Source organism: Egretta garzetta, unplaced genomic scaffold (genome assembly GCF_000687185.1).
Source record: "Egretta garzetta isolate BGI_Z169 unplaced genomic scaffold, ASM68718v1 scaffold287, whole genome shotgun sequence".
Taxonomy (NCBI): Eukaryota; Metazoa; Chordata; class Aves; order Pelecaniformes; family Ardeidae; genus Egretta; species Egretta garzetta.
Genome location: NW_009260435.1, coordinates 12,937,037 through 12,951,358, shown reverse-complemented (window position 1 = coordinate 12,951,358; position 14,322 = coordinate 12,937,037). Strand labels below are relative to the sequence as shown.

General features: G+C 41.1%; 1 protein-coding gene across 1 annotated transcript in view; it reads right to left on the bottom strand.

Moving 5' to 3' along the window:
• Window positions 1–248: 248 nt before the first annotated feature.
• Window positions 249–14,322, bottom strand: part of WHAMM (WASP homolog associated with actin, golgi membranes and microtubules) — a 15,114-nt gene continuing 1,040 nt past the window's right edge. Inside the window, exons 2-11 of the mRNA XM_009644041.2 lie at window positions 12,110–12,188; window positions 10,977–11,150; window positions 9,465–9,615; window positions 8,772–8,941; window positions 7,903–8,068; window positions 6,757–6,944; window positions 5,312–5,398; window positions 5,135–5,230; window positions 4,281–4,755; window positions 249–1,538 (exon numbers count right to left, since the gene is read on the bottom strand). Coding sequence (XP_009642336.2) covers window positions 1,255–1,538; window positions 4,281–4,755; window positions 5,135–5,230; window positions 5,312–5,398; window positions 6,757–6,944; window positions 7,903–8,068; window positions 8,772–8,941; window positions 9,465–9,615; window positions 10,977–11,150; window positions 12,110–12,188 — 1,870 coding nt within the window. The 3' untranslated portion in view covers window positions 249–1,254. The remainder of the gene's footprint in view (window positions 1,539–4,280; window positions 4,756–5,134; window positions 5,231–5,311; window positions 5,399–6,756; window positions 6,945–7,902; window positions 8,069–8,771; window positions 8,942–9,464; window positions 9,616–10,976; window positions 11,151–12,109; window positions 12,189–14,322) is intronic.

Genomic DNA, 14,322 nt, shown 5'->3' with positions numbered 1-14,322 from the left:
GATTAAAAGATCTGCTACTCTACAGTAAAACAGGGACTCAAAGCACCATATTTGCAATTTTGTTACCAAATTACAATTCATAAATATTTGAGAAAATAAGGGCATTTACATAGACCATTAGTGACAGCGCACAGCTGCTGTATGGCTGCCACTTGCTATCAAAACCCAAAGTACCATGGTGTAAGTAGTGCTTACCTCACAGCAGTATCCTAAAATGACAGCACACTGAATCCACTTCTGTCAGGATATATTTTTATTAAGGGTCAGTATAAACTCCAAAAGAAACTTTGAATCATTTTTGTCACTATCTACCCAAAATAGAAACAGTCTCTAAACTGAATGTAGCTGGATTTTTAAAGAGTCAGGTTCTAGGCACAATGCAAATATCTGCCATTTATAAGGCTATCAGGTAATTCAAATTCATGAGAGTAGCTATAAACATGTATTAATGTTCTCTGTGGAGAAATGCAGCTCTGTATTACAGGGCTAGATCCCAGAATATACAGTATTTCAGCTCTTTCTTTCATGCCAACAGTTCATTATAAATGTAGACATATGAAAAACATTTAGCATCTAAAAATCCTCTATATTTAAGCTCCCAGCCAAAAAGTAAACTCTTCATAATTACTACAGTAGTGTTTATTTCAAACTTGGTAGTAATTTTTCCAATCAGCATTACCAAGGCCATTCATAAGTACACACTTTATAACATAATGATAAATGGAGTATCCCCGCAGTTAGCTGTGAGTGAGCTGTATTAGACAAGCAAGATGTTAAATAAATTTCTGGACAATGGAGGTAGGAATGAGAGGTTCCAGATTATGCTACATGTTCTGGTCTGCCTCTATCACCACGAATTTGGTTCTAATTTTATCTGACAAAAGAGATTTTCAATTAGTTTTTCACTCCTTAAACAGTGTTGCAATGGCATTACCTACCATGTAGTAACAACCTAAACAATGTATATTTCAACCCAGCATTTTACCTGTCTTCAGAGGTGGTAAAAATTCTATAAGGTTCAGTCAGAAATATTTATTAATGCAAGCATATTTTGGAGTATGATTTCTCATGCAAAAATAATGATTTGCAGTTCCTGTAGAAAATCAGTAGGACTCTTTTACTTTACAAGACATTTTGTACTGTGAGAAGAACACACACAATCATGCTGTTCTTTCATTTGAAAGGGACAGTCTCCTACAACATGCAAAATGAGACACACACTCTGTTGCAGTCAGTACATCTACCCTGAATTGGTTAGCTGTCCCATTCTCCATTATTCTGATCATTGTTTTCCTCTTCAGAATCAGCAGACACTTTCTTAATTCTCTGGATGGCTGCCTTAATGCTTCTCTCTAGCTCATTAGTGGATCCTTTACTGACATCTTTCTCAGTATCTCGATTCACTTTTCTTAGTTTAACTCCTTGCCTTATGGCAGAAAGGATGTTGTCTTTTACAGAGGCATACGGATTGGGCTGTTCCACTTTGCGAAGATGAACTTGACTGCGTTTTAGAGAAGCCAAAACCTCATCCATGGAACCTGCAACAGATAAATCTCTTGTCACCAGAAGAAAGAACAAGACAACCACACTTAGAGGTATAGCACTACCCGAGTGCTCAGGGTTCTTCCTTTCATGTTTGCTAGGGACAGGAAAAAGACTGGTCTGTTCTGGCATAGACTCTTTCAAGCTATTGCAACACCAGGATCTGCAACTGCTTTTAAAAAGCAGTTAAAGCTTTTATATCTTGCATTGAGAATCCAAAGCCTCTTCAACATTATACAAGGTTGTGCTCTAAGGAAGAAATTATACACAAAGGAGGATGCTTCTTTTTCATTACGACTTTATGGGCTTTCAAAAAAATTTCACTGAACCAAAAAATCTCGTGTATTCTGTATTAGAAACAATCTACCATTCCTCCTAGCTCGCTCAGATGCCTGCTGAGACTGTCAATTGCATTTTTGCTCAGCCAAGAGAAAAATGAAAGGATTTGAGTAGAAGGGCTTGAAACTGCACCACTGAAGTCAGTGGGAGCCAGATCAGGCCCTAAGCAGGCAGGCAGGCAGCTCTTTTCTGTATGGACTTAAAAAATAATTCCCATTTTACAACATGATTTAAATCTCAGGCGTATGTTTCTGAACTTCAGACCATAAAAGGACACCATACTGAGAGAGTTTCCACTAGTTCTCTTGATACACACTGTAATTTGCGTTTTCCTCCTCCTGTTGGATTCTTTGTTGCTAGCTGCAGACTGTCGGACAGGGAGGCAGCTTCCCTGGACAGCAGTCGACTCCTACAGCCATAGGTTCAGACCATCTGTGCCTCACAGCCAGAAGTATTTTTGCCATGCGCAGTCCACAGAAGGTTATGCTATTAACATCAAGCACTTGAAACATAACATTCTGCTAAATCCTGCGGTACCTTCAGAGAATGAGATGCCAGAAAAGGATCAAGCAAAGATCCACCAAGTTGTCTTACAAAGCCTTCAAGTAAAAAAGTCTTAAGTCTATTAATCAAATTGGCTGCCTGGTAGAAGACTAGTCAGACTAACAAATTATAATAGTTCCCCTTGGAAGGTATGTTAATACATTACAGACTATTTTCAACACCAGAATATGCACCTCTCCTGGCTTTTCATGTGCAACTAAAACAAACCTGCTTATGAAGCTGTTTCATTAAGTTCCTGTGGCAGTATTTCACTGACTATTACAGCCATTAACATGCTGGTTTTCTTCATGAAATAGGTGTAAACAACCAATCAGATCTCTCCAATAAACAAAAGGATTTTTCTTTTGGAAAAATAATGAAGGGACATCCAGTGTTAGGCTGTAAATGGCAGTAAATATTAGCTGCTAGCCAGGCTGTTCCAGTAGCAATCAGATTACTCTGGTGTACAACTCCTGTTGCTAATCAAAGCTTCTTAAGTGCATCTGTGGTAGAGTCATCCCACGGACCTCCCAGACTGAAGTCCGCACACTGATCCACTGGATGCACAGTAGTTTGTTGCGGTAACTCGACTGCCCTTCAGCTGCTTGTATTTCCCCACACCTAGGAAGAACTAAAAATGCTGAACTTTCCTTGATACTTCTGCCTGTGGTTTGCCTTTTAACTGAGAGGATACAAAGGTTGCTTAGATGTATTGTGCATAGGCTGAAAAGGAAAAGTAATGTACCACATTTAAAGACATGCTTCATTCTAGCATAAACTCCACTGTGCAAAATGACAATAAAAAATTGCTGCCTTCTAACTTAGATCAATCTCCCTGACATAGTCAAAATATGTGCTTGCTTTAGAGATAAAAATAAGACTGTTAGCAGGATGCAACCAGCGCAGCCTTGGGAGGCTGCTGAGCTCTATTCTCATTCAAACTACTGTTTCAATTGCCAAGTTCAGCCTTCAATTACACCTGCGTGATCTTGCTAACAAAGCAGAGGTGTAACAGAGCAGAATTTTTGCCCTAGGAATGTTAGTATGCCAAAGCTATCCATCTGCCTTCCAAATCCTGGTTGAATTCTGCATGAATTCTCTTAAGAAACCTTCATTTAGAAACCAAGCAAACTGTAAGTGGACACAGGCTGTGCATACCTTAGAAATGCGAGAAGCCCAACTGCTAGCTCTGTAGCACATAAACACTAAAGTGCAGCCTTAGTACAATCACAAATTGACCCACAGTGGTCTTCTGACTGGACAGGTGATTAATCCTCAATCAAAATGCCACATTTGCTTCAAAAGTTGCAAAATTATGGCAAGAACAAACCTGGTAATGAAGGTTGCTTCTCACCAAACAACATGAATAAGCCCCCTCCCCTTGTAATTTCTTCTGACACCTTCTTACCTATTACAGCAGTGGGATTTGTGGTGTCATAAGAAATGCAGGTCCTGAATTAAGACCTCCACAGAACTAGTAGTGCTGTGATTAAGCATGGTTTAAACTAACTTGTAAGGCCATACTTAATAAATGCAGGATTCCAGTAGAGACTCAAGTTCAAACGTCCTAAAAGACTGACCTGTCCAATGTGACACCACTTCCCCAAAAATGCGGAGCCACACACTCTGATCAGGACCCTGTGAAGTGTATCAAATGGGATACACAAATCATTACTCATTTAGCATCCTGAGTTATCGTCAGTGTTACTGTATGTGGTTTCTTAGACTAAGCTTTCCAAGAGCTTCATTCTCTTGAGCAAGACTGTACACTATTCCTGTCTAGAACCAGAGCGAGGCAGAACAGAAAAATACAGGAAATTATAAAAAAGACCACCAGTCAATGTGAGCCTGCTTACCTATGTAATTATTTATGGACGTCCTGGATGAGTCATCCTGTTTGTGCAGTGCAGGGCTTTCTGTGGGGCCATCGGAGCTAAGGGGAAGTGGCTTATCCTCTATTGCTGATGGTGTCTTTAACTGAAGAGGTAAGGGGGGAGGTGGGGGAGGAGGGGGTAAAGAAGGAGGGAGCGGAGGAGGTGGTGGTGGTGGCGAGGATGGAGCGACCATCAGTCCTTCACTGTGCTTTTGTTGCTCTGAGTCACCAGCAGTAACAAAAATCTGGACAGGTACATCTGCTGGAGTATTCTGATGTGAAGCTTTTGATTCTTTGGCTTCTACTAGCAGTATGCTCTGCGGCTGCTCTGGAGCTGCCCTTGCTCTCGACAAAGGTGGAGGGGACAATACTGCAGCCTGCTGAGTGATGCTTCGTGGCAACTTGGGACTGAGGGGCAGGGGATCAGTTGTTTTCAGAACAACATGAGCTGGACACTTCTGAAAAACAAATCATAAGGCAGGAGGTCACATCTCCATTGGGCTGGCCAAAACATCAACCCCAAAGAGACAAAAAGCCACAGAGTACAGACCTGTCCCACTCACCCATTCAAGCACAAAATTCAACCCTAAACAGACTTAGAGGTATATCAAGGTATCTCTTTCAAAGCCATTTCCTCACTCATATTCTTTGCAACAGGTTCTGCACCTGGAAACTATATCCTTAGTGGATTTAATCCTCTTGACTCATTACACACAACCCTATTTTAGGCTATACAAATGGTTCTCTTATTTGGACCATCTTCACACATAAGCTATGGCTACTTTCTGACGTTGTGTTTTGACACCATTTAGGATTACTGTAGTTCATAGTACTTGCCTCCCTGAATGTTTTCAGCCTTTCCAGTGTTTTCTGACGTTCCTGGCTTATCCAAGCTTTTTTCTTTTTCTCCTCCTCTTTTTGCTTCTCTCTCTTCTGCATTAAAACACAAGTAAGTGAGCATCAGTGTGTGAAAAGCAGCTGCCAGATTCTCCAAGGCTGCTATTCAGTACTCACTATCTGTATGTTGTGATGCTGCTGGAACCGTTTTTTGCTCTCTTCTGCCTGTTGCAGTCTCTGCCGATGGCTTGCTTCACACTGATCCTGGTAGAACAGCAAAATTCATGCAAACTTTGGTTAGTTCACATTTACTGTGCACCATCTGCGCCATTAACTCCTGTGCACAAGCCACTAAACAGCGACCAAGGCTGAGTGCTTAGCTGTGCCAAAAAGGAAGGCTCAGCTCAATCAGTGCCAGATGTGAGACCCTGAAGGTGAAGTCTGCGGGACTCCTCCATGGCTAAAGCCAATGGGATATCTTCTTCTCCTAATTAGTGATAGGGTTATTCATGCTGCAGAGGGAATGTACCCAGATCTGAATCGATCACTCTGTCTTACTCTTAGGTTAAAAAAGAGAGAAGAAAAAAAAAAAAAGCAGCAACAAGCTCTGAAGAAATTTCACCCAGGTACCAGCTGAAGGGAAGGGGTGCAAAGACATGAAGAAGAAGGCAAGAGGGAAGGTAGCAGGGCATTACAAAAATAAAAGGCTACTTCCCCCATCCCTTATTTGCCATAGCTCCCAAGTACAAAAGCCAGGGAAGCAAAGGTTTGGAAAGAACAACGAATGCCTAACAGGGGTACCTTCTGTTAGTAACAAAGTGCCACAGAGAAGCTGCAGGCTTCAGTATTTTCTCTGGGAGTCGCTATTTGTCACTGCACAGAAGGGGATTATCCATATGGCTGGGTAAGCACTTGGAAATCATCTGGCATTTGGCTTCAGTGTTTTATAAGCAATAGACAGCAATTAAGTGAATGAAAACAGAGGCAAAGGAAGTGTCTGCCGAGGAAGCAGTTGCAAGCAAGAGACAATGATGCTCACAAAACATTTCCAATGTCATTCCCATTGTGTCCACGCTAGTGAGGGGTAAAAGGCCAGGCAGACTGGAGCTTAAACTCTGCTCTCTGCCCCAGCAGGACTGTGCAGGTATAAGGTAAGCTCGCCTCACTGGGAAGGCTCATGAGAGTCAACTGTGATCTCACTTGTTTCTTCCTAGTGTTGTGCTCTGAAGGGGAAACAAAGGCAAAAACTGCCCTTCGCACAGAACTGAGAGGCTGGAGAGAGAATTGCAGGAGTGACTTTTCCCCTCCCTCCCATTCAAAGGTAAAGTATCACTTTGTGGGTTGTTCTGTCACTGCAGCTGCCTTCATTGCAGGCCATTTCCTCCTGTACTGCAGCTGCTTTGTAAAAGGCTGCCAGGGCAAAACTTCAGCTGGCCACAGCAGGGCTCTGGTAAGGGTTAGCTGGCTTAAAATCACATTGTCCCTCTTGTTTGGAGGCCTTGGCATCGAGTCACATATCATCTTGTACGCTCCACCCAAAGCTTCCCTAGTTGTTTCCTGTCCATCCCTCATGAGTCAAGACATCACCTAAAGAAAATGCACATCTCTAGGACTGCATTTACTTTTTTGTTCCTGAGGTAGGCTCTCCTCGCACAGACAGTTCCACGCTTTTTCTCCAACTGCTTAGTCTTCTGCCTCAGCATCGTCATTTCTGACAAGTTAGCGTAATGTTGTCCCATTGTCTGTTCAATGGCCTTGAGCTCCTCAGGATTTTCACATGTATCATAGTAAACAACTTCATCCTGTTTCTCTAAAAAGGCATTTGGCATTTTTTAAAAAACCCCAAAATTGCCACAGTTATTTAAACATTTAAAGAACTAATGACATTTTAAAAGCTACTGAAAGCAGTGAGTTAGCTATTAAAAAGTGTAATGCTCCAGAGCTGAGCTTGGTCCTTCAAAGTCTTACGCAAACATGTCACGTTACTCATAGGGTTGCTCTGCAGGATCAAATTTATGCTGTTAGAACTTGTTGTTATTTAGCTTCCTCTTTCAAATGTCTCTCTGTGCTTTAACTCCTACCTTCACTGACTGGAGTCTTCCTGGAAAACTGAAGACTGTTCTGATCAACACTGGGTGACTTATTTTACTATTTACCAGGTTTTAATTATGCAACAAGCAGGAGCAATGTTTACTTCGCAGTAATAGAGAATTCATAAGCACAAATAAGCATAAACAGGACTGGTGCCTAATTTGGTCATAAATATGTTACAAAGAGACACTTCAACTGGAATAGAGCGGTACTCAAGTACCATCTAGCTATAATCACCTCTTGTTGTCATTACAGCATGTATTTTGCAATTTCTACCCATTAAACTACAACAGATTTGTGAATTTCAGGACCCATTTCAGCAGGTCACAATATCCAGAGCTTCTATCCTGCAACTGCGAGAGCAGTTAGGTATTTCCAATATAAGTTATTCCATATGCTAAACTAGTGCATGCACATATCACATCTGCTGTCAAGATGAGCTACCAGCATGACTTTTTTTTTAAACTTGCATTATTAGTGTCTAATTAGTCAGAAGACAAAGTATCAGATGGTGCCATGGCATCAATGTTTTCCAATGATGCTTTTTAATACTGAGACCTGAGTAGTGATAATAATTCCCTTTTTTTTTTTTTTTTTTTTTTTTTTTAAGTGAAAACAGAGCAGGCTATATCACTCCTGTGTTTTGGATATGTGCCTAAATATTTTTTTATTCTTACCTTTAATCTGTCTCCTTAAAGTGTCCAACTGTACAATAAGCAGCCTCTCTTCATGTTTCAGTACTTCAAACTGTACATTATATAATTCCAGCTGCGTTTCATAATACTGTATTTCCAGCTCCTCCGCTACAGTCAGGTTCTCGTCTTGTTCACTAAGGTTCTCCAACTGTATAGCCCCGCACAGAAAATAAAAAGCATTAATAATAAAATATACACACATGAAACATGCATGGATGCACAAATACCTGTACAGAGCCTGGCCTAACTGGCAGCTGCTTAGGTGCTTTGGCATGGAAACAACCAAACATTAGAAATGGCCTGGAGCAGCAACTCAGAGGAGCAGAGCGCCTTCTTAACCTAAAGTGCAATTTTACCTTAAGCGTACCAGGAAACACTTCATTATAATCTGCACAAATAATACTGCTGCTGAGAACAATTATATATGGTGCAGTACAGTACTCTTGGAAAATAACTATCTGGTACTCCTAGCAGCGGTTAGATGGCATCAAATCAAGAAGATCAGAAGATTAAAACTAAATAAGTATCTTTATTTTGCAGTGTCCTCTGAAAATAATATCTGGTCTTTATCTCCCTAAAATTAACAATTTGAAAGGTTAATATCACAAATGCTAACACAACACTTGAACTATAAAAGCATATATATTGAGCTTTGCTAAGTGTCCTCATATGTGCAGGAGAAACTTTTAAAAACTGGAGACATACATTTTTCCACAACTTAAAACCATGTTGAAAACCTAAGTCGTTTCACAGACAAAGGCTTTGAAAGTCTACTCCCATGACCACTTCTGTAACTTTTGAACAGCACTTCACAGAACAGTGACAGAAAAGGAGGCTTTGCAAGGTCTTACGTTTTTCTGAATGCTAGCTCTCTTCTGTTTCAGGCACAACTCTCTTGCCCTCAGATGCTGAAGGGTTTCTTTAGCTAACATACATTTCAGGCTTTCTAGTCGTGGCAAAGCTGATGCCCAGGTGGTTTTACCAAATCTCTCCTGATCTTGTTCCATCTGTTTGTGCATTGCTGCAGATTAAAACATTGCAGTAAGATATGAGAAATGCAGTGTACCAATAGCCCTTGTGTGTTTCTACTATAGCTGCAGTACTAAAAATGCTGATGCTATTAAACAGTTTCTGAAGCTTCTTTAGAAATTACAAGACTAAAAGGCTGAATTTATGATTTTATGTATGTGAGAAAATACTTCATTGTACTATGGAAATATGCCTTAACAGTTACACAGCAATCTACTCAGTTAACACACTGAAAACCTTGAGGCTTGCATATAAAGCATCAAAAGTGTTTTTGTTCAGAGGTTTGCAGACGTAAGTCTCAGGCCTTGATAAGAGAATGATTGTGTGCAAGCCAAATGCAAGTTGTAAACCAAATTGGTTAAAAGATATACATCTTAAGTGAATAAAATGCTTCTTTCTTAAGCTGGACACTCATCCTAACCTCAGGGTCTGCAGAGAGAGACCAGCTAAGAAGAGGTCTCAGTCCCCCCAAGTCAAGTATTTACACAACCTTTTGTGTAAATCGTTCTGATTACCTGCCAGAGCCTTTACAGTTTCCTTGAAGTAGTTCACAGTGATATCCTGAATGGAGCATACAGCATTCTCAGCTCGCTTAGTCCATTCTTCAGCATCTTTCTGCAAAGCTGCTACTCTTTTAGGCCCCAAATTATCATACTGCAAAGATTTCTGCAAGGAGACAAATTTCTCAGTTACCAGCTGGTTACCACAGTGGTGCAGCCAGCGTTATGCTATACTTAGAGACACTTCGAACAAGGCAGAGCACAGTAGCAAACATGACCTTCCCTTCACCTGTCACAAAGTGAATCACTACTCATGCCTATGTATCGCCTTGTTCCTTGTTCTCTAGGCTATCTCAGAACATTGTTCCCCAATCATGACTTCACACTTAACTTTGGATCAGTTTACTTCTTAAAATATTTTTAAACTATTATCTTAAAAATCACATCCAACACAAGTGTTTTTAGTTGTTACTAAAAGTAACTCAAAACCACTCTTCTATGTGCAATGTTCTCTTCTATTTTTCCCCACGTGTTGACAGCACATTGCACTGTCAGGTTCTCCAGTTTGGCAGTTCTTTCACACAGGAACAGGGATATAGAAAAGAAACATAAGAGAGTATTTTCAAGGCCACAAAATGTACATGGGTACAGGACTAGTATTCAAATATATATTTTTTTTAAAGAGTTAATTTTCAGATGAGCCTAAATACCCCTTACGAGGTTTTTTATTTTTATACAGAAACAAACTTTGTTTCATCCACTCCAATTTTCAGTACAGCATACCAGATATTTTTTCTTCATGGATTTAGACCTTCAGTATCCAAGAACCTTAGTCTAAACTTAAAATTGTTCTGTTCTTTTCGAGAATATGAACAGCTCACTTTAAGACTATTTAAGGAAAAATCAAAATAGTAGATGGCTGTCTTTTCCAGGGCATCATAACTTTCAGTATGTGCTTTCAGTTTAAGATGCACATAAAATTAAATTAATGCAGTGACAACTGACATGTTTTAATCTGTACTTCTAGCAGGTTGTAGCAGCAATACAAAACTGCTTTGTTTGGCAAGATCTTCTCTGCCTTCTGTTCTACCACCACAACTGAGCTAGTCCGGTGCATCAGCATCACTGGGGGATGGCATTCTCAATGTCACAAAGTAATCCCACTGAAGGTGGCACAACAGAGGCTACTTTAGATGTCTGTAAATTCACCCTACCAGAGAGCAAACCCCAGAGAGGTGGAGCTTGGGGATGTTTTCCTTTTAATTCCTCAAAACAGAGGGAAGTGGGGCACTGGTGGGAAGACAGCTGGAGTTCTATTCAAGCCAATACCATGGATTCTGAGATCCTCTGAGAGCAGTTCTGCCCTAACTCTGATATTCTCAGTCACGCTTGGTGGCTTGGCAGAGGAAAAAAAAGTACGTACAGACAGAAGTTGGGAATGTTCAGGGATTTGAGTCTAAACTGCTCCAAGAGCAGCTGATGTCCTACTATATAACTTGGCCTTTCACTTTGTAAAGGCAGACCTACCAGGATTTCCAGTTTGTACAGTGTCGCCAGCTCTCGCATATCTCTGAAGGGCTGCAGTAAATACTGGTAGAATTGTGTTGCCATGGTGACCAAATCCTGATAAGCTTCATCTTCTTCTTCATAAACCTTCATCAAAGCCACCATTGTGTCAGCATTTTTATGCTGCTGAAGAACCTAGCGGGATAAAAGGTAAATCAGACTTAGCTGCTTTGCATTTGTGTGTGCTGACTGCTGACAAGCTTTAGTGGAAAGGACCTGCCGTTTGTCATTGGGTGAGCAGGCAAGACTTCCCACTACACAGGAGGCGTACGCCAGGCATTCAGCAGCCACCGCTAGCTGGAAATACCTTTAGCACCACACTGTTAAAGGCACTAATTGCTGCACATTGCACTGGGAGACTGCAAGGAGTATCATGCCTAGGGCTTCCACCACAGAAATTCTAATAGCTGTGTACAGATGCCTCGGCTGCTGCTTTTTATAAACAAAAATGGGAAACTGGGGAAGCCTGTGTACTGGAAGGACAAGGTATTCTTTAACTAGCTCTTGCATTGCTTTCACAATTACTAAATGCCTGCTAATATGAAATGAGTTTCTGGATCCAAAATTTCTGACTCTGGCAGACTGCCATTTAGAAATAAGAATTCAGAAAGAGATTTCTACTCCTGACATACCGTGCAGTTAAATTCCTTCATTAGTATAATTTATAATAGTTTATTCTTATCTCAGTTCTAGTGATGTTACACTTTCTAACTGATAACCCTTCCATGGAATGACCGCCCTTCTGATACACTAGTCCTTATTTAAGGTCTTTATTTGCTTCTGTGACAAAACAGAAAGTTTGAAAGTTCCCCTCATTTGTTTACTGGCACCAACCAAAGCTTCAAAGATTTTTCTTTGACAGCAGCTAGCAGAGACCACGGTGTGCTCTATGGGCTGGGATAAAATGAGCCAGCTGAGAGAATACAGCTAAGTTCCAGTGAGAAAAACAGACCTTCATGGAAAGACAGCGTTTGCTCTACAGCTCTGTAAGGAGGGAAGGGAATAGGGGGTGTTTGGTGCTACAATGAGAAAAAGTATTAGAAGCATAAGCTTGATTGTGTTGCAACTGAAAGGCACTGGAATTAAACCACCACCTTTGCTCTTGCCAGCTGAGTCTGGATAAGACAGCAGGAACAAAGTTCCCAGCCGCGGAGGCATTTCTCCAGGGAAAATCTGTGGAAGTCAGCTCAAGGGCATTTCCCACTCATCTTCCCTCCAGGCCTAGCACAGGCAGGACACGGGAACAAGAGGATCTGAACTGCAACATTTTCAATAATCACAGAAGCCCTGTGGCCCCTTAGGCTTCCCCAGGAGCTTGTGGTAGCTCAGACACAGTCCTATGGACCATCTACAGCAATTTAACAGTCTGCTTTTTCCCCCCACTATCAAAGCCAAATAGAAATACAATAGTTCACTTTCTGGTTCCCATACTCAAAGCAAATAGTAAGGATTACAGCTGCTCCTGGAGAATATTTATACTGAGTAGAGGGGAAATAGTAATGAAAGTTTAAAGTCAACTCATGGGACAACTATTCATTACAAAGGTTTGGGATTTTGGGGGGGTGGGGGGAATGGGGTGTAGAGGGTTGGGAGGACAACATCTTGTCGGTTTTAAAGTAAAATCCTTGCTTTTACACACTCTGATACTCTTTTTCATAGAATTCTGATTCACCATTAGTTCAACTGACTCCTCTAGTTGTTATAACAGTATCACTCTCGAGTTTTTTCCTTTGTCTTTGAACACACACACATACAAAGGCATATTTGTGCAGTATTACTCAGTCTTGCACCGGTATCTTCTGCATTCATCAAAATTAATTCCCTGGCCCAGAGGATGAAGTATCTGAGGAGGACATAGATGTAAAAAGGAAAGAAGGATGCTCTGATACTTAAGGCTAGTTTAGTGCCAGAAGAGACAGGTTTTATTTCTCAAATCTTGGGTAACTTCGTCTAGACTGCAATATAACACATTCATGTCCCTGTTAGGCATGCAAATACAACACCACACCATAGCATGTTTAGCCATATCTAAAATACAGTTGGAAACAGCAGAATAACTGGCACTGAGTTATAATTAACCTCTAAACCCCACACTGCTACATGGCTGTACATGCTTGTGCTTCTTGCAAAAGAGCATGGTGGCTAGAATGTATTTCCAGCTGGGCCATGAACTGTTACAGTCAGTTACAGAAACTGTAGCTTTTGTATACAACACTGCACATGAAGTTCATGTAAACTAAAGTTGTGTTTTTAAAAATGGTATCTTTCTAAAACAGCAATATTGTTATAACTGTTAAATACTGAAATAGGAAACAGAGGGCTAATGCTAACTATCTTAACAATCGTGCTTTGCAGGAAGGTTTTCATAAAATACCTTGCAGTCTATTTCCTGGCAAAGTAAGCACAAAAATTATAGCAGCAACACTCTGGTGAGCCTAGGATATCCATAACTCTTATTTTAACATGCTGATGTCCTAATTGCAACCATATTACTAGACACCATCCTTTAAATTCATGCTTACTACAAGCAGAAAAAAAAAAAATCCAAGAATACATCTACAGCATGAAGAAACTTATGGTACTGAAGGGAGAAAGGGCTAACATTATCATACAATCATTAGGCCAGAATTTGACACTTAAAAAAACCCAACAATTTCTCTGACTATAAAACACCTATTTGGCATAGGTCCATAGCAAAGTTTGGTTTTAATAAAAAAAGCTGACTGAAAATCCCCCAGTTACAGGCATTACTGCAAACAGGTAGTCTGAGACTACCTGAGAGGTTAGAAAATCAGAGCATGATTGTTCTCTCCCTGTTGATTACTATTCCACCCATTGCACAACCTTGCTGGATATTTTTAGCAACATGTTTTTGTAGGAGCGCTTGCAGCTTAAGCAAGCGCCCCAATGTCTTATAGTGACTGCCCACCCAGAGCTGGCTTATTCCCCATTTAATAAAATAGCACTTACAAAGGCTGATGACACTCAGTACTTGAAAAAGTTGACTTAGCAATTTGCAGACAATCAAAAAAGTGTTTGCGCAAGCGCTGATTTGAACATTGGACAATACTACGAGCAAGACGGTATTAGTGACCGGGTTACCCTTGCTCACATTACCCAAATGCGAGCCTGACTCGAGTGACTGAAGCTCTTCCAGCAGAGGCTGCCCGCCTCATGCGTGCAACTGGCAGGTGAGCAAGAGGTGCCAAGGCTGCGGCTCAGACCGGTGCACCTGCGAGCTGTGCTGCAGCAGGGAAGGCGGTCCTGCACCGCGGGAAGCCTCCTCCGCCTGCAGGGCGAGCAGGGG